Source organism: Telmatherina bonti, assembly GCF_933228915.1.
Source record: "Telmatherina bonti genome assembly, chromosome: 5".
Classification (NCBI taxonomy): Eukaryota; Metazoa; Chordata; class Actinopteri; order Atheriniformes; family Telmatherinidae; genus Telmatherina; species Telmatherina bonti.
This window is the reverse complement of record NC_136623.1, coordinates 38,913,750-38,937,301: the sequence shown is the minus strand read 5'-3', so window position 1 is coordinate 38,937,301 and position 23,552 is coordinate 38,913,750. Positions and strand designations below refer to the sequence as shown.

At 52.3% G+C, this 23,552-nt stretch overlaps 1 protein-coding gene across 1 annotated transcript; it reads right to left on the bottom strand.

Annotated features, from left to right (window-relative positions):
• Window positions 1-628: 628 nt before the first annotated feature.
• On the bottom strand, window positions 629-18,789 carry LOC306756590 (pituitary tumor-transforming gene 1 protein-interacting protein). The gene is made up of 7 exons (XM_079241379.1): window positions 18,565-18,789; window positions 17,639-17,685; window positions 8,519-8,627; window positions 4,178-4,289; window positions 3,474-3,539; window positions 3,257-3,303; window positions 629-948 (listed from the first exon to the last, which is right to left on the bottom strand). Exons 1-7 carry the CDS (start codon window positions 18,683-18,685, stop codon window positions 899-901), a joined length of 552 nt encoding a protein of 183 aa, XP_079097505.1. The 5' UTR covers window positions 18,686-18,789; the 3' UTR covers window positions 629-898.
• Window positions 18,790-23,552: the final 4,763 nt, after the last annotated feature.

The window sequence follows — 23,552 nt, the reverse complement described above, 5'->3', positions numbered from 1 at the left end:
GCCTTCAAACAGGTCCTGGATCCAAACGGTGATCCGGATCACCACCAGAATTACAGCAGTTCCACTTTTCCAACAAGTCATGAAAATCTGTCTCGAACTTTTTAAGTTATGTTGAAAACAAACAGATAAACAAACAAACAGATCAACAAACAAGCAAATAGACAAACAGATAAACAAACAAACAAGCAAATAGACAAACAGAAAAACAACGGTAAAAACACAACCTCCTTGACGAAGGGAAAAGAAACTTTGCAATAACTAAAAAAACTAACAAAAAACCTAAAACAGAAATTAAATAAAACAGCATTTTATAAAAATAAACAATAAAGCAATAATCTAAAAATAAAATCTCTAAAGAAATATTTAAAAAAAAATAAAACTACAGAAATGACAGAAAACTTATTTTAAATATAATGAAAAATAAATCAAAATTATGGGAAAAAATACAATAAATGAGACAAAGATCTCAAAACAAACCCCAACAAACTAAATATTATTTTCTAATTTTTTAATAAAAAATGTAAACATTTAAAACGCCCAAAACAAAGAAAAGATTAAAAATAAAATACCTGAAATAAGAAAAACGCTTTCCTACAGAAGACACGTAGAATCAGACCACATGTTTATTAAATAAGTTTTATTCCAGTAAAAGAACCAATCAGATACAATCTCCCTTCAATCAAAACTTTATCTGCAAAGTGCAGCGTTTGTGACAAAAGCAGGATCTAAAAAGACGATTCAGGAAAAAGAATAAAAAGTCGTTCAGCAGGAAAAGTCGTGTGTGTGTGTGTGTGTGTGTGGTGTGTGTGTGATGACTCTGCAGCGTCCTCTGATCATCAGAGATTGGACCAGAACCAGGACGTGATGGCGGCTCCGGTCCTCCTCCATCGCAGCTGCTTCACTCGTTCTCAAACTTGCTGTATGGATGGTCCGCGTCCCCGACCAGACCTGGAAGACACGCGGGTCAGAACACCACAGACCTGAAGGTCCAGAGACCTCAGGGGGAGGCCGGTCTACCGTCCACCGGACCAGGAGAGGGTCTACCGTCCACCGGACCAGGAGAGGGTCTACCGTCCACCGGACCAGGAGAGGGTCTACTGGACCAGGAGAGGGTCTACCGTCCACCGGACCAGGAGAGGGTCTACCATCCACCGGACCAGGAGAGGGTCTACCGTCCACCGGACCAGGAGAGGGTCTACTGGACCAGGAGAGGGTCTACCATCCACCGGACCAGGAGAGGGTCTACCGTCCACCGGACCAGGAGAGGGTCTACCATCCACCGGACCAGGAGAGGGTCTACCGTCCACCGGACCAGGAGAGGGTCTACCGTCCACCGGACCAGGAGAGGGTCTACCGTCCACCGGACCAGGAGAGGGTCTACTGGACCAGGAGAGGGTCTACTGGACCAGGAGAGGGTCTACCGTCCACCGGACCAGGAGAGGGTCTACTGGACCAGGAGAGGGTCTACCATCCACCGGACCAGGAGAGGGTCTACCGGACCAGGAGAGGGTCTATCATCCACCGGACCAGGAGAGGGTCTACTGGACCAGGAGAGGGTCTATCATCCACCGGACCAGGAGAGGGTCTACTGGACCAGGAGAGGGTCTACCATCCACCGGACCAGGAGAGGGTCTACTGGACCAGGAGAGGGTCTATCATCCACCGGACCAGGAGAGGGTCTACTGGACCAGGAGAGGGTCTATCATCCACCGGACCAGGAGAGGGTCTACTGGACCAGGAGAGGGTCTATCATCCACCGGACCAGGAGAGGGTCTACCGGACCAGGAGAGGGTCTACTGGACCAGGAGAGGGTCTATCATCCACCGGACCAGGAGAGGGTCTACCGGACCAGGAGAGGGTCTATCATCCACCGGACCAGGAGAGGGTCTACTGGACCAGGAGAGGGTCTATCATCCACCGGACCAGGAGAGGGTCTACTGGACCAGGAGAGGGTCTACCATCCACCGGACCAGGAGAGGGTCTACTGGACCAGGAGAGGGTCTACCATCCACCGGACCAGGAGAGGGTCTACTGGACCAGGAGAGGGTCTATCATCCACCGGACCAGGAGAGGGTCTACCGGACCAGGAGAGGGTCTACTGGACCAGGAGAGGGTCTATCATCCACCGGACCAGGAGAGGGTCTACTGGACCAGGAGAGGGTCTACCGGACCAGGAGAGGGTCTACCATCCACCGGACCAGGAGAGGGTCTATCATCCACCGGACCAGGAGAGGGTCTACTGGACCAGGAGAGGGTCTACCATCCACCGGACCAGGAGAGGGTCTACTGGACCAGGAGAGGGTCTACCGGACCAGGAGAGGGTCTACCGTCCACCGGACCAGGAGAGGGTCTACCGTCCACCGGACCAGGAGAGGGTCTACTGGACCAGGAGAGGGTCTACCGTCCACCGGACCAGGAGAGGGTCTACCGGACCAGGAGAGGGTCTACTGGACCAGGAGAGGGTCTACCATCCACCGGACCAGGAGAGGGTCTACTGGACCAGGAGAGGGTCTACCATCCACCGGACCAGGAGAGGGTCTACCATCCACCGGACCAGGAGAGGGTCTACTGGACCAGGAGAGGGTCTACCATCCACCGGACCAGGAGAGGGTCTACTGGACCAGGAGAGGGTCTATCATCCACCGGACCAGGAGAGGGTCTACTGGACCAGGAGAGGGTCTATCATCCACCGGACCAGGAGAGGGTCTACTGGACCAGGAGAGGGTCTATCATCCACCGGACCAGGAGAGGGTCTACCGGACCAGGAGAGGGTCTATCATCCACCGGACCAGGAGAGGGTCTACCGGACCAGGAGAGGGTCTACCGGATCAGGAGAGGGTCTACCGGATCAGGAGAGGGTCTACCGGACCAGGAGAGGGTCTATCATCCACCGGATCAGGAGAGGGTCTACTGGACCAGGAGAGGGTCTATCATCCACCGGACCAGGAGAGGGTCTACCGGACCAGGAGAGGGTCTACCGGATCAGGAGAGGGTCTACCGGACCAGGAGAGGGTCTACCGGAACCAGGAGAGGGTCTACCGGATCAGGAGAGGGTCTACCGGACCAGGAGAGGGTCTACTGGACCAGGAGAGGGTCTACTGGACCAGGGTGGACGGTGGACAGGGATTGGGGGGGCGGGTCTACTGAGGAAATGAACGCTGGTGATGGCGAGAAACGTCTGCGACAGAAGTGTCTCCACCATCATCATCGTCTTCATCATCTGAGCGTCTGAATAGGAGAAGAAGAAGAAACTCACCGTACTTCCTGCGGATCTCATCGGATCTCGCCTTCCGCTCCACCTGCCTGTAAACACAGACGGAAACGGTGACGTGTCGGAGGATTCCACGCCACTCCATGTGACCCAGAACCACGTGACTCAGAACCAGTTCAGTGGCGTTTCGGCGGGATGCTAGACGCGAAATGTGATTGGATCTGGACCTAGTGGACATGTTGCCGTGGCGACGGGTTCTTACCGCTCCTCTGCTCGCTGTCTGATCTCCTCTCTCTTCCGGGCGAACCTCTCCTCGTCTCTGTCAGGCCTGCAGGGAGAGAAAACATGAACAGATTACCTGGATCCCAACGGTTCCCTCCTGGAACATAAAAGACCCAGCAGTGGACTCCGGTTCTGGATGGACCGCTCCACAACGGGACCTGTTTGGGTTCACGGTTGTGAAATTCTTCCTTCTAGCAGAAAGCTGAAGGTTTGGGTCGAAGGACCTGGTATCTGGACCCAAACTCCTGCTGGAGGCCCCCAGCATGACACGGCCACCACCATGCTCCCATGGTGGATCCAGTACGCTGGGAAGCTTTGTTCTGATTAATCCCAGTCCAACCAGTCTGACGTTCCATCTTATTAAAACGTCTCGTTTATGTGGGAAATGAATGTCTCCTGTGACTCAGAGGTGAGAAAACTCAGTAAATCCACGTTCTGACGCCGTAACGAGCTGTCGGACGCTCCTGGTGAAGGAAACGAGCGGACCGGCCAGATCGCTCAGGTGGGCGTCCGGATGATTGACAGGTGTGACTTTCAACCGCATCAGCTGTTTGTCAGGCAGCTGCGAGTTTCCTTGTTACACACTTCATCCTCCACACGTTAGAGGGAGCCTGTCCTCGCCTTCACACGTCTACACACACACACACACACACACACACACACAGCAGGTGTGTCCTCCGTTACCTGGACGGACTCCTCCTGCAGCGGCAGCAGCAGCAGCAGCAGCAGACGGCGACGCTGATGAGGACGACTCCTGCCAACACAGCCAGGGTGATGATCAAGGCTTCGAAGTTCACTGGAAGAGGAAGAAAACACACTCATGTAGCGGTGGCGCCCCCTGCTGGTTGAAGACCTGCATCATCACCTAGCTGCCGTTGCCATGGAAACGTTACTGAGAGCAAACTGTGACGGGTCAGGTCGCCTCCTGAAGCAGGTTTTATGGGACGTGGACACATCTTCAGGTCCAGTCCTCCCCGCTGGGCCAGTCTGGGTAAAAGCAGCTGATCGCCACGAGGAGGAACGCCGTCTGGACGTTTCTGCAGCTTCACACACTCCTCGGAGGAAACAACACCACGAATCCAATCAGGGTCTCAACTGGTGGATCCCGGCCTCGGAGTGAAACGTAGCTGGGAGCAGAATCATCCCAGTTCACCCATTAAATCCACCAGCATGTGGTCTATGGAGTCAGGACGAAGGCAGCGCTTCTCATGTCAAAGTCATAGAAGCAGCCGGGGTCCTTCTCCGCAGATGGAGGATATTACATCATATATACGTCACTTTTCTAAGTGCTGGGAAACGTCTCCTGTGGCGCCTTACGGCACGAAGAGACAAAAAGTCCCATCAGAAACGACCGCAGGACCAATCAGCTTTTAGCACGTCCCCGTTTAAAATCTCCAGTTTTATGATGTCATAAACTATTAAGCTCCTCCCTCCGCTGGTCTTCAACGCCGCCATCTGTGTGGGGTCTGCTCGCCCCGCGTGTCTTCATCCCGTCTCCGTCCCGTCTCCGTCTCCAGCCCGTCTCCATCTCTAGCCCGTCTCCGTCCCGTCTCCGTTTCTAGCCCGTCTCCGTCCCGTCTCCAGCCCGTCTCCGTCCCGTCTCCGTCTCCAGCCCGTCTCCATCTCTAGCCCGTCTCCGTCCCGTCTCCGTCTCCAGCCCGTCTCCATCTCTAGCCCGTCTCCGTCCCGTCTCCGTCTCTAGCCCGTCTCCGTCCCGTCTCCAGCCCGTCTCCGTCCCGTCTCCAGCCCGTCTCTAGCCCGTCTCCGTCCCGTCTCCAGCCCGTCTCCATCTCTAGCCCGTCTCCAGCCCGTCTCCGTCTCCAGCCCATCTCCGTCCCGTCTCCATCTCTAGCCCGTCTCCGTCCCGTCTCCATCTCTAGCCCGTCTCCGTCCCGTCTCCATCTCTAGCCCATCTCCGTCCCGTCTCCATCTCTAGCCCGTCTCCAGCCCGTCTCCATCTCTAGCCCGTCTCCGTCCCGTCTCCAGCCCGTCTCCGTCTCCAGCCCGTCTCCATCTCTAGCCCGTCTCCGTCCCGTCTCCAGCCCGTCTCCATCTCTAGCCCGTCTCCGTCCCGTCTCCGTCCCGTCTCCGTCCCGTCTCCATCTCTAGCCCGTCTCCGTCCCGTCTCCATCTCTAGCCCATCTCCAGCCCGTCTCCATCTCTAGCCCATCTCCAGCCCGTCTCCATCTCTAGCCCGTGTCTGTCCGTCTCCAGCCCGTCTCTGTCCGTCTCCAGCCCGTCTCCATCTCTAGCCCATCTCCAGCCCGTCTCCATCTCTAGCCCATCTCCAGCCCGTCTCCATCTCTAGCCCATCTCCAGCCCGTCTCCATCTCTAGCCCGTGTCTGTCCGTCTCCAGCCCGTCTCTGTCCGTCTCCAGCCCGTCTCCATCTCTAGCCCGTCTCCGTCCCGTCTCCGTCCCGTCTCCATCTCCAGCCCGTCTCCGTCCCGTCTCCATCTCTAGCCCGTCTCCGTCCCGTCTCCATCTCTAGCCCGTCTCCGTCCCGTCTCCATCTCTAGCCCGTCTCCATCTCTAGCCCGTCTCCGTCCCGTCTCCAGCCCGTCTCCGTCTCCAGCCCGTCTCCATCTCTAGCCCGTCTCCGTCCCGTCTCCAGCCCGTCTCCATCTCTAGCCCGTCTCCGTCCCGTCTCCGTCCCGTCTCCGTCCCGTCTCCATCTCTAGCCCGTCTCCGTCCCGTCTCCATCTCTAGCCCGTCTCCGTCCCGTCTCCATCTCTAGCCCGTCTCCGTCCCGTCTCCATCTCTAGCCCATCTCCAGCCCGTCTCCATCTCTAGCCCATCTCCAGCCCGTCTCCATCTCTAGCCCGTGTCTGTCCGTCTCCAGCCCGTCTCCGTCCCGTCTCCAGCCCGTCTCTAGCCCGTCTCCGTCCCGTCTCCAGCCCGTCTCCGTCCCGTCTCCATCTCTAGCCCGTCTCCGTCCCGTCTCCATCTCTAGCCCGTCTCCGTCCCGTCTCCATCTCTAGCCCGTCTCCGTCCCGTCTCCATCTCTAGCCCATCTCCAGCCCGTCTCCATCTCTAGCCCATCTCCAGCCCGTCTCCATCTCTAGCCCGTGTCTGTCCGTCTCCAGCCCGTCTCTGTCCGTCTCCAGCCCGTCTCCATCTCTAGCCCATCTCCAGCCCGTCTCCATCTCTAGCCCATCTCCAGCCCGTCTCCATCTCTAGCCCATCTCCAGCCCGTCTCCATCTCTAGCCCGTGTCTGTCCGTCTCCAGCCCGTCTCTGTCCGTCTCCAGCCCGTCTCCATCTCTAGCCCATCTCCAGCCCGTCTCCATCTCTAGCCCATCTCCAGCCCGTCTCCATCTCTAGCCCGTGTCTGTCCGTCTCCAGCCCGTCTCCGTCCTGTCTCCAGCCCGTCTCCGTCCCGTCTCCAGCCCCATCTCTGTCCCGTCTCCGTCCCGTCTCCAACCCGTGTCTGTCCAGTCTCCGTCCCGTCTCCAGCCCGTGTCTGTCCTGTCTCCAGCCCGTCTCTGTCCCGTCTCCAGCCCGTCTCCAGCCCGTCTCCGTCCCGTCTCCAGCCCGTCTCCGTCTCCAGCCCGTCTCCAGCCCGTCTCTAGCCCGTCTCCAGCCCGTCTCTAGCCCGTCTCCATCTCTAGCCCGTCTCCAGCCCGTCTCCGTCCCGTCTCCAGCCCGTCTCTAGCCCGTCTCCATCTCTAGCCCGTCTCCAGCCCGTCTCCGTCCCGTCTCCAGCCCGTCTCCGTCTCCAGCCCGTCTCCAGCCCGTCTCTAGCCCGTCTCCAGCCCGTCTCTAGCCCGTCTCCATCTCTAGCCCGTCTCCAGCCCGTCTCCGTCCCGTCTCCAGCCCGTCTCTAGCCCGTCTCCATCTCTAGCCCGTCTCCAGCCCGTCTCCGTCCCGTCTCCAGCCCGTCTCCGTCTCCAGCCCGTCTCCAGCCCGTCTCCGTCTCTAGCCCGTCTCCGTCCCGTCTCCATCTCTAGCCCGTCTCCAGCCCGTCTCCGTCTCTAGCCCGTCTCCGTCCCGTCTCCAGCCCGTCTCCGTCTCTGTCCCGTCTCCGTCCCGTCTCCAGCCCGTCTCTAGCCCGTCTCCATCTCTAGCCCGTCTCCAGCCCGTCTCCGTCCCGTCTCCAGCCCGTCTCCGTCTCCAGCCCGTCTCCGTCTCTAGCCCGTCTCCGTCCCGTCTCCAGCCCGTCTCCGTCTCTAGCCCGTCTCCGTCCCGTCTCCATCTCTAGCCCGTCTCCAGCCCGTCTCCGTCTCTAGCCCGTCTCCGTCCCGTCTCCAGCCCGTCTCCGTCTCTGTCCCGTCTCCGTCCCGTCTCCAGCCCAGTCGTCTTTGTACAGACGTGAACCTGTCATGTGACCTAGCTTTACCAGTTTCACACCTTTACAAGCTGCACCCTGACAGATCTGTAAAAGCTACACCTGCTGATCCTCATCCTGGACAGACGGCAGCTCGGCTCAACCTGGCGGTGGGTGGAGCTACGTGAAGCTTGACTGGAATGTGCAGACGTTAAACTCTCTCCCAGTTTGATGTGTGGTGTTAACAACCACAGCAAACTGGAGATGTGACTGTTCTCACTGGACTAACTGAACAACCAGCAAGTTTACGACTTTTCTGGGTTTTTGTGTGAAATTTGTTGCTGAAGCACATCTAAAGGGAAAAAACACAGTTTGAGTCCAGATTACAGGAGTTTTCCACCCAGGCGAGCGGGGAAGCAGCCTAACGGATGCTGTGACACTGAAACCACATGATGTTCAGACTGAGAACTCACACAGATGTGTCTTTAGAAACTAACACCCCCATCATGCTAAAATAAAGCAGAGTTAGTGGAGGGGAACCTCCTACTCCTGCACACTCCCTGCTCTCTCTCACCTTCCTACAGTTTATACGGGCACATAACCACCATTCTTCTGTTAACCAAGAACATTTTACACAAGTTTCCTCCTCCACACACACGAACCAAACCATGATCTCTACTTCCTCATATCACATCTGCACCGCCGGAGTCCCACTGAAACTGAGAGGAAAGAAGGTTACAAGGAAAAGTGGTCAACTCACACCAACACACTCCCCAGCGGGCCTGGGACAGCTGGCACAGCGAGGCCGGAGGCAGCAACCAGCTCACCGGGTAGTCGCTGCATTTGTTGGAGGTGAGACACCAGAGACACTGCAGAAGCAAGACAGAAACATCTGGATCAGCATGTTTACATGTAAAACAGGCAACAACCTGATCGCTTCTCCTTCCTGAAGAGGATGTGAGGCTTTTTTCTCTGTTGCAGAGAAACACGACAACTTTAGATTTAATCTGCTTCGAAAAACTTTATCATGTTCAAGTTTCATGTCCCTGAAAATGTAAAACGCTGAAGCAGCAGAACATTTCAGGGCGTTTCAGGACATTTCAGGGCGTTTCAGGACATTTCAGGACGCTTCAGGGCGTTTCAGGACATTTCAGGACGCTTCAGGGCGTTTCAGGACATTTCAGGACGCTTCAGGGCGTTTCAGGACATTTCAGGACGCTTCAGGGCGTTTCAGGACGCTTCAGGATGTTTCGGGGCGTTTCAGGGCGTTTCAGGACGCTTCAGGATGTTTCGGGGCGTTTCAGGATGCTTCAGGGCGCTTCGGGGCATTTCAGGACGTTTCGGGGCGTTTCAGGACGCTTCGGGGCGTTTCAAGATGCTTCAGGGCGTTTCAGGACGTTTCGGGGCGTTTCGGGACGCTTCAGGGCGTTTCGGGGCGTTTCGGGACGCTTCAGGGCGTTTCGGGACGCTTCAGGGCGTTTCGGGGCGTTTCAGGACGTTTCGGGGCGTTTCAGGACGCTTCAGGGCGTTTCGGGGCATTTCAGGACGCTTCGGGGCGTTTCAGGAAGCTTCAGAGCGTTTCGGGGCGTTTCAGGACGCTTCAGGATGTTTCGGGGCGTTTCAGGGCGTTTCAGGACGCTTCAGGATGTTTCGGGGCGTTTCAGGATGCTTCAGGGCGCTTCGGGGCATTTCAGGACGTTTCGGGGCGTTTCAGGACGCTTCGGGGCGTTTCAAGATGCTTCAGGGCGTTTCAGGACACTTCAGGGCGTTTCGGGGCGTTTCGGGACGCTTCAGGGCGTTTCGGGGCGTTTCGGGACGCTTCAGGGCGTTTCGGGACGCTTCGGGGCGTTTCAGGACGTTTCGGGGCGTTTCAGGACGCTTCGGGGCATTTCAGGACGCTTCAGGGCGTTTCGGGGCATTTCAGGACGCTTCAGGGCGTTTCGGGGCGTTTCAGGACGCTTCAGGGCGTTTCGGGGCGTTTCAGGACGCTTCAGGACGCTTCGGGGCGTTTCAGGAAGCTTCAGAGCGTTTCGGGGCGTTTCAGGACGCTTCAGGGCGTTTCGGGGCGTTTCAGGACGCTTCAGGGCGTTTCGGGGCGTTTCAGGACGCTTCAGGGCGTTTCGGGGCATTTCAGGACGCTTCGGGGCGTTTCAGGAAGCTTCAGAGCATTTCGGGGCGTTTCAGGACGCTTCAGGGCGTTTCGGGGCGTTTCAGGACGCTTCAGGGCGTTTCGGGGCGTTTCAGGACGCTTCAGGGCGTTTCGGGGCATTTCAGGACGCTTCGGGGCGTTTCAGGAAGCTTCAGAGCATTTCGGGGCGTTTCAGGACGCTTCAGGGCGTTTCGGGGCGTTTCAGGACGCTTCAGGGCGTTTCGGGGCATTTTGGGGCGTTTCAGGACGCTTCAGGGCGTTTCAGGACGCTTCAGGGCGTTTCAGGGAGTTTCAGGGCGTTTCAGGACGCTTCAGGGCGTTTCAGGGCGTTTCAGGACGCTTCAGGGCGCTTCAGGACGCTTCAGGGCGCTTCAGGGCGTTTCAGGGCGTTTCAGGGCGTTTCAGGACGCTTCAGGGCGTTTCAGGACGCTTCAGGACGCTTCAGGAAGCTTCAGGGCGTTTCAGGGCGTTTCAGGACGCTTCAGGGCGTTTCAGGACGCTTCAGGGCGTTTCAGGACGCTTCAGGGCGTTTCAGGGAGTTTCAGGGCGTTTCAGGACGCTTCAGGGCGTTTCAGGGCGTTTCAGGACGCTTCAGGGCGCTTCAGGACGCTTCAGGGCGCTTCAGGGCGTTTCAGGGCGTTTCAGGACGCTTCAGGACGCTTCAGGGCGCTTCAGGGCGTTTCAGGACGCTTCAGGGCGTTTCAGGACGCTTCAGGAAGCTTCAGGGCGTTTCAGGGCGTTTCAGGACGCTTCAGGGCGTTTCAGGACGCTTCAGGGCGTTTCAGGACGCTTCAGGGCGTTTCAAGATGCTTCAGGGCGTTTCAGGACACTTCAGGGCGTTTCGGGGCGTTTCAGGACGCTTCAGGACGCTTCGGGGCGTTTCAGGACGCTTCAGGGCATTTCAGGACGCTTCGGGGCGTTTCAAGATGCTTCAGGGCGTTTCAGGACACTTCAGGGCGTTTCGGGGCGTTTCGGGACGCTTCAGGGCGCTTCAGGGCGTTTCGGGGCGTTTCGGGGCGCTTCAGGGCGTTTCGGGGCGTTTCGGGACGCTTCAGGGCGTTTCGGGGCGTTTCAGGACGCTTCAGGGCGTTTCGGGGCATTTCAGGACGCTTCAGGGCGTTTCGGGGCATTTCAGGACGCTTCGGGGCGTTTCGGGGCATTTCAGGACGCTTCAGGGCGTTTCGGGGCGTTTCGGGACGCTTCAGGGCGTTTCGGGGCGTTTCAGGACGCTTCAGAGCGTTTCGGGGCATTTCAGGACGCTTCGGGGCGTTTCGGGGCATTTCAGGACGCTTCGGGGCGTTTCAGGAAGCTTCAGAGCGTTTCGGGGCGTTTCAGGACGCTTCAGGGCGTTTCGGGGCGTTTCAGGACGCTTCAGGGCGTTTCGGGGCGTTTCAGGACGCTTCAGGGCGTTTCGGGGCATTTCAGGACGCTTCGGGGCGTTTCAGGAAGCTTCAGAGCGTTTCGGGGCGTTTCAGGACGCTTCAGGGCGTTTCGGGGCGTTTCAGGACGCTTCAGGGCGTTTCGGGGCATTTTGGGGCGTTTCAGGACGCTTCAGGGCGTTTCAGGGAGTTTCAGGGCGTTTCAGGGCGCTTCAGGGCGTTTCAGGACGCTTCAGGGCGTTTCGGGGCATTTTGGGGCGTTTCAGGACGCTTCAGGGCGTTTCAGGACGCTTCAGGGCGTTTCAGGGAGTTTCAGGGCGTTTCAGGGCGTTTCAGGACGCTTCAGGGCGTTTCAGGGCGTTTCAGGACGCTTCAGGGCGCTTCAGGGCGCTTCAGGACGCTTCAGGGCGCTTCAGGACGCTTCAGGGCGCTTCAGGGCGTTTCAGGGCGTTTCAGGACGCTTCAGGGCGCTTCAGGGCGTTTCAGGACGCTTCAGGGCGTTTCAGGGCGTTTCAGGACGCTTCAGGACGCTTCAGGAAGCTTCAGGGCGCTTCAGGGCGTTTCAGGACGCTTCAGGGCGTTTCAGGACGCTTCAGGGCGCTTCAGGACGCTTCAGGGCGCTTCAGGACGCTTCAGGGCGTTTCAGGACGCTTCAGGGCGCTTCAGGACGCTTCAGGGCGTTTCAGGACGCTTCAGGGCGTTTCAGGACGCTTCAGGGCGTTTCAGGACGCTTCAGGACGCTTCAGGACGTTTCAGGGCGTTTCAGGACGCTTCAGGGCGTTTCAGGACGCTTCAGGGCGTTTCAGGGCGCTTCAGGGCGTTTCAGGGCGCTTCAGGGCGTTTCAGGACGCTTCAGGGCGTTTCAGGACGCTTCAGGGCGTTTCAGGACGCTTCAGGGCGTTTCAGGACGCTTCAGGGCGTTTCAGGACGTTTCAGGACGCTTCAGGGCGTTTCAGGACGCTTCAGGGCGTTTCAGGACGTTTCAGGGCGTTTCAGGACGCTTCAGGGCGTTTCAGGACGCTTCAGGGCATTTCAGGACACTTCAGGGCATTTCAGGACACTTCAGGGCATTCCGGGGCGTTTCAGGACGCTTCAGGGCGTTTCAGGACGTTTCAGGACGCTTCAGGGCGTTTCAGGGCGCTTCGGGGCGTTTCAGGACGCTTCAGGGCGTTTCGGGGCATTTCAGGGCGTTTCAGGGCGTTTCAGGACGTTTCAGGGCGTTTCAGGACGCTTCAGGATGTTTCGGGGCGTTTCAGGATGCTTCAGGGCGCTTCGGGGCATTTCAGGACGTTTCGGGGCGTTTCAGGACGCTTCGGGGCGTTTCAAGATGCTTCAGGGCGTTTCAGGACGCTTCAGGGCGTTTCGGGGCGTTTCGGGACGCTTCAGGGCGTTTCGGGGCGTTTCGGGACGCTTCAGGGCGTTTCGGGGCGTTTCGGGACGCTTCAGGGCGTTTCGGGGCGTTTCAGGACGTTTCGGGGCGTTTCAGGACGCTTCAGGGCGTTTCGGGGCATTTCAGGACGCTTCAGGGCGTTTCGGGGCATTTCAGGACGCTTCGGGGCGTTTCAGGAAGCTTCAGAGCGTTTCGGGGCGTTTCAGGACGCTTCAGGGCGTTTCGGGGCGTTTCAGGACGCTTCAGGGCGTTTCGGGGCGTTTCAGGACGCTTCAGGGCGTTTCGGGGCATTTCAGGACGCTTCGGGGCGTTTCAGGAAGCTTCAGAGCGTTTCGGGGCGTTTTAGGACGCTTCAGGGCGTTTCGGGGCGTTTCAGGACGCTTCAGGGCGTTTCGGGGCATTTTGGGGCGTTTCAGGACGCTTCAGGACGCTTCAGGGCGTTTCAGGGAGTTTCAGGGCGTTTCAGGACGCTTCAGGGCGTTTCAGGGCGTTTCAGGACGCTTCAGGGCGCTTCAGGACGCTTCAGGGCGCTTCAGGGCGTTTCAGGGCGTTTCAGGACGCTTCAGGACGCTTCAGGGCGCTTCAGGGCGTTTCAGGACGCTTCAGGGCGTTTCAGGACGCTTCAGGGCGCTTCAGGACGCTTCAGGGCGCTTCAGGGCGTTTCAGGGCGTTTCAGGACGCTTCAGGACGCTTCAGGAAGCTTCAGGGCGTTTCAGGGCGTTTCAGGACGCTTCAGGGCGTTTCAGGACGCTTCAGGGCGTTTCAGGACGCTTCAGGGCGTTTCAGGACGCTTCAGGGCGCTTCAGGGCGTTTCAGGACGCTTCAGGGCGTTTCAGGACGCTTCAGGGCATTTCAGGACGCTTCGGGGCGTTTCAAGATGCTTCAGGGCGTTTCAGGACACTTCAGGGCGTTTCGGGACGCTTCAGGGCGCTTCAGGGCGTTTCGGGGCGTTTCGGGACGCTTCAGGGCGTTTCGGGACGCTTCAGGGCGTTTCGGGGCGTTTCAGGACGCTTCAGGGCGTTTCGGGGCATTTCAGGACGCTTCGGGGCGTTTCGGGGCATTTCAGGACGCTTCGGGGCGTTTCAGGAAGCTTCAGAGCGTTTCGGGGCGTTTCAGGACGCTTCAGGGCGTTTCGGGGCGTTTCAGGACGCTTCAGGGCGTTTCGGGGCGTTTCAGGACGCTTCAGGGCGTTTCGGGGCATTTCAGGACGCTTCGGGGCGTTTCAGGAAGCTTCAGAGCGTTTCGGGGCGTTTCAGGACGCTTCAGGGCGTTTCGGGGCGCTTCAGGACGCTTCAGGGCGCTTCAGGACGCTTCAGGGCGCTTCAGGGCGTTTCAGGACGCTTCAGGGCGCTTCAGGACGCTTCAGGGCGCTTCAGGACGCTTCAGGGCGTTTCAGGACGCTTCAGGGCGTTTCAGGACGCTTCAGGGCGTTTCAGGGCGTTTCAGGGCGTTTCAGGACGTTTCAGGGCGTTTCAGGACGCTTCAGGGCGTTTCAGGACGCTTCAGGGCGTTTCAGGGCGTTTCAGGGCGCTTCAGGGCGTTTCAGGACGCTTCAGGGCGTTTCAGGACGCTTCAGGGCGTTTCAGGACGCTTCAGGGCGTTTCAGGACGTTTCAGGACGCTTCAGGGCGTTTCAGGACGCTTCAGGGCGTTTCAGGACGTTTCAGGGCGTTTCAGGACGCTTCAGGGCATTTCAGGACGCTTCAGGGCATTTCAGGACACTTCAGGGCATTTCAGGACACTTCAGGGCATTCCGGGGCGTTTCAGGACGCTTCAGGGCGTTTCAGGACGTTTCAGGACGCTTCAGGGCGTTTCAGGGCGCTTCGGGGCGTTTCAGGACGCTTCAGGGCGTTTCGGGGCATTTCAGGGCGTTTCAGGACGTTTCGGGGCGTTTCAGGACGCTTCAGGGCGTTTCGGGGCATTTCAGGGCATTTCAGGGCGTTTCGGGGCATTTCAGGGCGTTTCAGGGCATTTCGGGGTGTTTCAGGATGTTTCAGGGCATTTCGGGGCAGTTCAGGACGTTTCAGGGCATTTCGGGGCAGTTCAGGACGCTTCAGGGCGTTTCGGGGCATTTCAGGGCATTTCAGGACGTTTCGGGGCGTTTCAGGACGCTTCAGGGCGTTTCGGGGCATTTCAGGGCATTTCAGGGCGTTTCGGGGCATTTCAGGGCGTTTCAGGGCATTTCGGGGTGTTTCAGGATGTTTCAGGGCATTTCGGGGCAGTTCAGGACGTTTCAGGGCATTTCGGGGCAGTTCAGGACGCTTCAGGGCGTTTCGGGGCATTTCAGGGCATTTCAGGACGTTTCAGGGCATTTCGGGGCGTTTCAGGACGCTTCAGGGCGTTTCAGGGCGTTTCAGGATGTTTCAGGGCATTTCAGGGCAGTTCAGGACGTTTCAGGGCATTTCGGGGCGTTTCAGGATGTTTCAGGGCATTTCGGGGCAGTTCAGGACGTTTCAGGGCATTTCGGGGCGTTTCAGGATGTTTCAGGGCATTTCGGGGCGTTTCAGGACGCTTCAGGACGCTTCAGGGCGTTTCAGGACGCTTCAGGGCGTTTCGGGGCGTTTCAGGATGTTTCAGGGCATTTCAGGGCAGTTCAGGACGTTTCAGGGCATTTCGGGGCGTTTCAGGATGTTTCAGGGCATTTCGGGGCAGTTCAGGACGTTTCAGGGCATTTCGGGGCGTTTCAGGATGTTTCAGGGCATTTCGGGGCGTTTCAGGACGCTTCAGGACGCTTCAGGGCGTTTCAGGACGCTTCAGGGCGTTTCGGGGCATTTCAGAGCGTTTCAGGACGTTTCAATAACCTTTCAAGTTATTCACATTTTTGCCAAATGTTAAAATCCTCTCCAGTGATTGGACAAAACAGAATTCAGCTCAGCAATTGGTCCATTTTGTGCACCGGTACACAAACAAGGGACGAGTTCAAATGCAGCATTTAACATACATCTCTGTTGTTGTTTGTCGGCTGTTGCTTGTGTGATGGCGTGCAGTTCTGCAGGCTGCTTTACATGAACTATTGGTCTCAGCTGCACACTCCAAGGAGCAAAGGAATTTATTTGCAAATGTCAAAGTTCAACACTTTGATCAATTTTAAACAACTTACAAAAAAGTTTTTCACATTGAACAATAAAGTCGGTCACATCTTCACTGGAGTTTAATTCAACCTTGCACATGTTTTTGCAATCCCACTAATTACACCCTGATGGACGTGGAAACAAAAAAGGCGTTCCCATCCCAATTGGAAAAAATTTCAACGCTTTTTCCAAGGTGTAACTAGGAGTACTGGTGGCGTAGTAAGTAAGTCAGTGTGCTTCAATACAAAAATTCATGGGTTCAAGCCTGATGTGGGGCAATTAGATTAAAAATGTCAGTTGTGCTTTTTTTCCCCCAATTTCTTACACGTTTGCAATTTAGTTTCAATCATTCAGTATAATTCAATAAATGGGGATTTGCAGTTGCTATTTTTTCAATAACAGTTGTTGTTCGGGTTCCAGGCGAGGAAAACAATTTGCCCTTGGCCTTGAGTCCATAGCAGGTCTCAGGCTGGCAGCTTCAAACAGCCAAATGGGGGGTGGGTCAATTTCCACCAATTCTAGCAGACATCTTCTCCGTGTTGTTATTGATTCTGCGGACCAGCTCCCGGACCTCGGCCAAATAACCAGTATGGACCAGACTGGCATCCTGCTTACGGTCTGGTCATCGCAAGAGTCTGTGCACTGCTAGCCCGGCCCAAACAGAATTCCGGCAACCTGCCAGTTGTTGCCAGAATCTCACGGGTCTTCAGGTAGATCAGGACTCCACCAGCGCCAATCAGCAGAATCCTGATCACCAATAATCCTAAGATGTAAACATCCTCCACGTCCTCAGAGGACAGAACCGACAGACACATCGGTCTCCACCTGGCCCATTAGTCCTGAACGTATCCAGCCGGAAGCGTCCCCTCAGGACATGCGGGCTCCTCTCTGCCCGATCTTCGGTTTGAGAAAATTTGATCAATTGCGTTGAGAGACCAGCTGATCAGATCCATGATGTAATGTTGAGTAAAGAGATGTAAAAAGAGGCTCTGAGTCAGACAGGACAAAGTCGCAGGTCAGAGTGGGAGGAGAGGGAGGAAACAGGAGCAAAGAGGAGAAAGCGCCCGCCTTCACTGAAAGCAGGACATTTCAGGACGTTTCAGGACATTTCAGGACATTTCAGGACATTTCAGGATACATGGAAACCTGCAGGATAGCAGCCTTGGAGGACGGACTTTGGGCATCCCTGGTTTAAATGCAACAGGAACATTTACTGGTTGTTTGTGGTTTATCATCTTGATAGACGGCAGAATAATCTCATCAAATCAAATTAAGGGGTTTAAATCCTGATGATACTTCTGTACCGGTTTCTGGCCTGGTTTCTGGTCTAACTCTGGCCTGACTCTGGCCTGGTTTCTGGTCTAACTCTGGCCTGACTCTGGCCTGGTTTCTGGTTTGGTTTCTGGTCTAACTCTGGCCTGGTTTCTGGCCTGACTCTGGCCTGGTTTATGAGACACCTGGACCACACCTGTCTGATAAAACGCAGTGATATTAATCATTACCTCCTCCAGGCAGGCGGTGCTTCTGCCACTCTGTCTTTCTGTCAGCAACTGGACATAAAACCTACTGGGGGATTTTCAGGGCGTGTTTCTGAGAACCGGTCCAGGTCTAACTTAGACTCTGATCTGGATCAGGAACGTTGTGAAGGATTCTTCCTCATGTGAGATAGAACCATCTGCATGTAACTCCACAGTAAATGGTGCAGAAATCCGGAGAAGTTCCCCTTCTCTTCCTGGCTGGTCTGCACCTGTGTGGGTAGCCCCGCCCCCTTTCCACGCCAGAACACCTGGTTGACCACCTGTCCTGGTGGGTTAGTTAGTCTAACTAGGGATAACCTGGATGTGTTGGACCTGCTGGGTCGGTTGCCCTCCTGGAACAGAACCAGAACTTACCTTGGTGTGAAGAACGCAGCTGTCGCACGTTTTGTAGGAAGAACAGGCTGAAATGGAACAAAAGCAAAGTTTTAACTTTAATAAAACACCGTTTTTACCGGAGATGAAGCCCGGTTATACCGGTTCTACAAGCAATAACAGTTTAAATTCCCAGTGAAAAAGCCCAGTTCTAAAGGGTTAATCACACCAGGATACAGGTAAACAGCGGGTAAACAGGTAAACAGCAGGTAAACAGCGGGTAAACAGGTAAACAGCGGGTAAACAGGTAAACAGCGGGTAAACATCAACAACAGGTAAACAGCAGGTAAACATCAACAGCAGGTAAACAGGTAAACAGCAGGTAAACAGCAGGTAAACATCAACAGCAGGTAAACAGGTAAACAGCAGGTAAACATCAACAGCAGGTAAACAGGTAAACAGCGGGTAAACAGCAGGTAAACAGCGGGTAAACGGGTAAACAGCGGGTAAACAGCAGGTAAACAGATAAACAACAGGTAAACAGCAGGTAAACAGCGGGTAAACAGCGGGTAAACAGGTAAACAGGTAAACAGCGGGTAAACATCAACAGCAGGTAAACAGGTAAACAGCAGGTAAACATCAACAGCAGGTAAACAGGTAAACAGCAGGTAAACAGCGGGTAAACGGGTAAACAGCGGGTAAACAGCAGGTAAACAGATAAACAACAGGTAAACAGCAGGTAAACAGCGGGTAAACAGGTAAACAGCGGGTAAACATCAACAGCAGGTAAACAGATAAACAACAGGTAAACAGCGGGTAAACAGGTAAACAGCGGGTAAACAGGTAAACAGCGGGTAAACATCAACAGCAGGTAAACAGCGGGTAAACATCAACAGCAGGTAAACAGCGGGTAAACATCAACAGCAGGTAAACAGCGGGTAAAAGTGACCCATCCGGCTCTAACTTACGGCTCTGCGGCGGCGGACTGGTCTGGCATCCTCCCAGGTTAACGCAGTTCAAACACAGCCACGCGCCACCAAAGACCAACCAGGAGGTCCCCGGTGGTCTTCCCACTGCAAAGGAAAACATCCTGAAAGGCACAGGAGACCGGTTGGGGGTCAAACCCGCGATAAAAATGCAGAAAATCCGCTAAAAGACGACAAACTCCTCGCAGAATCTCTGTTGGTTCTGAAGACTCGTCACTTCCGGGACGCCTTGGGTCAGCGCGTTTAGTTCACCCTAAACAGTCCGGGCGGGAGGAGTTAATGCTCCATGTAAATGACAAGACACCGCCCGCGCATTTAACAAGTAGATTTGTAGACACACTCAAATGTAACATATGACCAAAGTTATGTTTTCCAATAAGTACCAGAGGAAATATCCGTGTTTCCCCTGAATGCACCAGCACAGGAATCACTTTTATCCTGAGTTTAAACCGGTAACTCTGAGGAAGAATATATCTGTTTTATTTTATCTGTAACATTGTGTTATTAATTCAGAAAAACTGAAGTTATTTTTAGGTCACGTGACCTGAGGTTGTTATATTTATTTCTATGAAAGCACTTCTCTTTTCCTCGCTGCTGCCTGCAGCTGGAGCTTTGTTAAAACCTTTTTGTTAAAGCCCTCTTCCAGATCATTTCGTGCTAAATGTTGTTGAAAGCAACTTCTCCGTGTGAATCTGACATTATGCCACTTGGTATAGTCTACATTTGGTTGTGCCTTGAAGAAGCAACCACATAATTCATGTTTTCCATTAGTGCTTTTGATGAATATTAATAACTGTCTGTAGCAACTGATTAATATTGATTAATAGCTAAGCTAGCTCCTAAGCTAGGACAACAGTACTTCGAACCAAAGTGAAAACAGGGACGCAGGAAAGTCTACTGCAGCCGGAAACTAAAGACGGAAATATGGTTCATTTGATTAATGAGAAATCTCCACATGATCCAGATTTATCTGTAAAACGTCCCAACATGAGCAGACTGACATGGAGCAGTATGTGAGGGGTTTCAATGTGGAATAAAAGCTGATCAGCCTTTCAGGGTTTGGACTACTACTATTCAGACTTCCTAAGATTTGACCTGTTTTCTATGTTAGTCCTTAAAATAAAAGCCAGTGAGCTCATGTTTGAGTATTAAATAAGTCACATTCCCAAATGATTCAGTTCACTTTTCTGAACTGGCTAAAGCTAGCATGCTTCAGTCAGGTGAAGGTTAGCATAATCAATGTTTGAAATTCACTTGGTCTTTCAAGGGAGCCATATTTTCAGGTGTGCAAAGATTAAATAAGGCGTGGAAACAGAACCTGCCTCCTCACTTTAGTCCAGCAGCACAATCGCAATATAATATCACACCCATGTTAACCTGGTCTGAGGTCAGTCCTGTTCATTAGCCTGCCCTAAACCAGGGATAGGTGACACCAAATGTTACCTGTTCATACGGCATTGAGACAGAAAAAACTATCAAATCCAATATTTTGACTGGCGGATTTCACCATATCGACTCTAAAGTAGCGCTACACCCATCCCACCCAAATGCAGTAAAACAGGTTCTTCTACAGTTTTCCATTTTGAGATAAGGGTTTATAAATCCACAATGAGGAAATGAGTGCGTTTCTATAGCTCATCTACAGAAAAATAGTTGTTTACAAAGAGCAAAGTCATTCATTAAATATCACCACATTAAATATAACCACAAATAAACTGCACAGGAATCTTTATCAATGTATTCCATGAATGTGACAGATGTAAGAACCTGAACTAAACACAAGGTAAAGACGCTGTCTGACAATGAAACAGGTGGAAATCTGCACTCTATAAGTTATTAACTAGCAGTATTTTTGCAAGCTAACAGCGCCCTGCTTCTCCTGTGAGCTCATCACAGTAAGGATATTTGTCTGGAGCAGGTTTTACTTTAAAGCATGATTCAGTAAAGCATACATAAACTCCACCAACATGGCAGACGAAGCCTCAGTGATGAAAGCTTTGCATCTCTACAATACAACACCTGCTTCACGTGCATTATGCATTCATGTTAATATGACAGAGTTCTCAAGACCTGCTCAGAACAACTATGTCCGATTCTCCAGCACCTTTTCAACACCAGTCTGAGACAAAATAGAGTCCCAGTGCTGTGGAAAACCTCCTGCCTTGTTCCAGTGCCTAAAAAAACACAACCAGCTGAACCAAGTGACTACAGACCAGTTGCCCTGACATCTCACATCATGAAAGTCCTGGAGAGACTCTTACTGGCTCACCTCAACAAGCAAGTAAACACCTTTCAGGACCCATTCCAGTTTGCATATCGTAATGGACTTGGGGTTGAAGATGCCATCATATACCTGCTCCAGAGAGCACACTCTCATCTGGACCATTCAGGCAGCACTCTGAGGGTCATGTTCTTTCATTTCTCAGTGCTTTTAATACCATTCAGCCTGCTTTGTTATGTGAGAAGCTCCATAAATTCCAGGTGGATACCTCCACAACCACCTGGATCTATGCAACGTATTCTCATTACTGCTTCGTATGATATCTATGAAAAACTATGTTCAAAGTTACGTAGGATTTGCTACGTATTTCTAGCTACCAGTGCGCCTGCACACAGCAAATAAACGCCATGACTGTAGTTTTTCTAAGTTTCACACCCACTCTTAAGCTAGGGTTTGGAAAACACGTATATGCTTCATGAATCAAATAAAGCCGAACTAGTGGGTATCCAACGTATAAATGATATATATTGATAAAGGCAAATATGATGACTTATTTGAGATATATAAACAATTATAACATTAAGTGGATGTTGCCTGGTCAATCTTCCACAATTTCATTGGAAATAGGTTCATATTATGACACTTTTTCTTCATATTTCAAATGTAAGTGAGAGCCGAACTAGTATTTATTAAGTAACGAAATGATCTGTGATGTGAAACAGAAAATATGAGCATGAAATGAAGATACTGTAGCCCAACCATCCATAAAAATACAGCTTTAGCGGGGAGTAAATGATTGACACCCAGTGCAGCCAATAGGAAGGGGAGAAAGTAAGAACAAAAAACCCCACGAGGAGCATTAAACACGTTGAAGTCTGAGTAAAATGCATCGTGTCTCGCTGATTATGACTGTAAAGCTTTTAAGCTCTTCGGTATCGGCTGCATTGCTAGATGTTTAAAATAAAACAAACTGTAAAGTATTGTTTAGCAGCACAACTTGATATGAACGTATAAAGTACACTACTGTCCACCACATGACCACTGCAGTCCAATCACGGCTGTCTTATGGGGCCAGTTTTCCAAATCTGGGAGAAAATCAGACCTTTTTCTCTTTATCTTAATTACATTTAATCCGTCTTACGGGATAATGATACATGAATATTTGTCTTTAAAAATAAATGGATGCTGTCTGTGTTGAGTGACATTATCCATATAGTATATGATCAATATTGGAATTCAGAACCTGAATCCAAGCTGAAAGCATAAATATTTGTCTTTTACTTGGGCAAAATGAGCAGATCCTAAATAATATCCCAGTTTGGTTTCAAGCATTGAACTACAGCCGTTCTGATGATGAGCTGTGGAGGTGGATATACATCACAAAAGAATACTTGGATTTATGTTTTTTAACAAAAGCAGTGTTAGATGCCTGTGAGTAGAATATTCATTAATAATTGCCACATTTATCTTTATTTAACACATTCTTGAAAACAAACAGTACTAAAGACAATATGCTCTGAATACAAATAGTCCAGGAACCAGGACAGCTCTCTGTTAAAATTAAATGTGTCGTTTCTTTAGAGAAAATCAGGGACCATATGGCAGTAGCAACAGATTGACTTATTTTGTTATAACAATTTTAAAACAGTGTCTATGTTACACAAAGTAAAACATTAAAGAACAAAAACAACCCCTGCATGTGCAAAAACAGCAACAGTAGAGAGTGAACTGTTACTTCGGTCTACTTCAGGTCATCAGAGGACACCCACGAATCTTTCCATTTCCTGTGGCTAGAAGAAAGAGGACACTATCTTTACTTTTACAAACAAAACAAACAGCAAAAACAAAACAAGTTTTAGCTTTATAATGAATACAGGCCATAGTATAGAAAAATTCAACTGGCCTTATTTGTCAGTGTTACATAAGTCCCATGTACAATACAAACAAATCAATCAATAAATCAGTCAGTTCTGAGGTTGACAGATTTGCTCATTACCTTCAGGATGATTCAGTTTATAAGGAAATCCAGGCTGCTGCTCTTTGATTTGGAAACTACCTGTGAAAATAAATAAATTAGTGAATGTAATTACACAACATGTAATAAGTTACCTATCACAAACTATATGTTTATTTATTCATTCATTTCTGTTGATTTACCAACAGATATACTTCATGTTGGTTTTTTTTTTATAGAGGATGTTACCAGACTCGTTTGTGAATTTGAAGATGACACCAATTTTAAAAGTGCTGGTTAGTACTTTAACAACTTCTGCATCATGTATTTTATTTACATAAAAATGATAGTAAATATCTACTTACGTTGGAAGACGACAGAGGAAAACCCAGGGTGTCGGCAGTATATCTGGGTGAACAGTGTTGTTTTTAGAAAAAAAGATCTCGACATTCAAAGAAAGTGCAAATTAATTAATACATCTAAAAATTATTATTTTATTAATTAAAATTTACTGCTTGTGGGCAGTTCTAAATATTTCCACTAAAAATAAAGGAAGTGTGATGTACATCCACCTCCACAGCTCATCATCAGAACGGCTGTAGTTCAATGCTTGAAACCAAACTGGGATATTATTTAGGATCTGCTCATTTTGCCCAAGTAAAAGACAAATATTTATGCTTTCAGCTTGGATTCAGGTTCTGAATTCCAATATTGATCATATACTATATGGATAATGTCACTCAACACAGACAGCATCCATTTATTTTTAAAGACAAATATTCATGTATCATTATC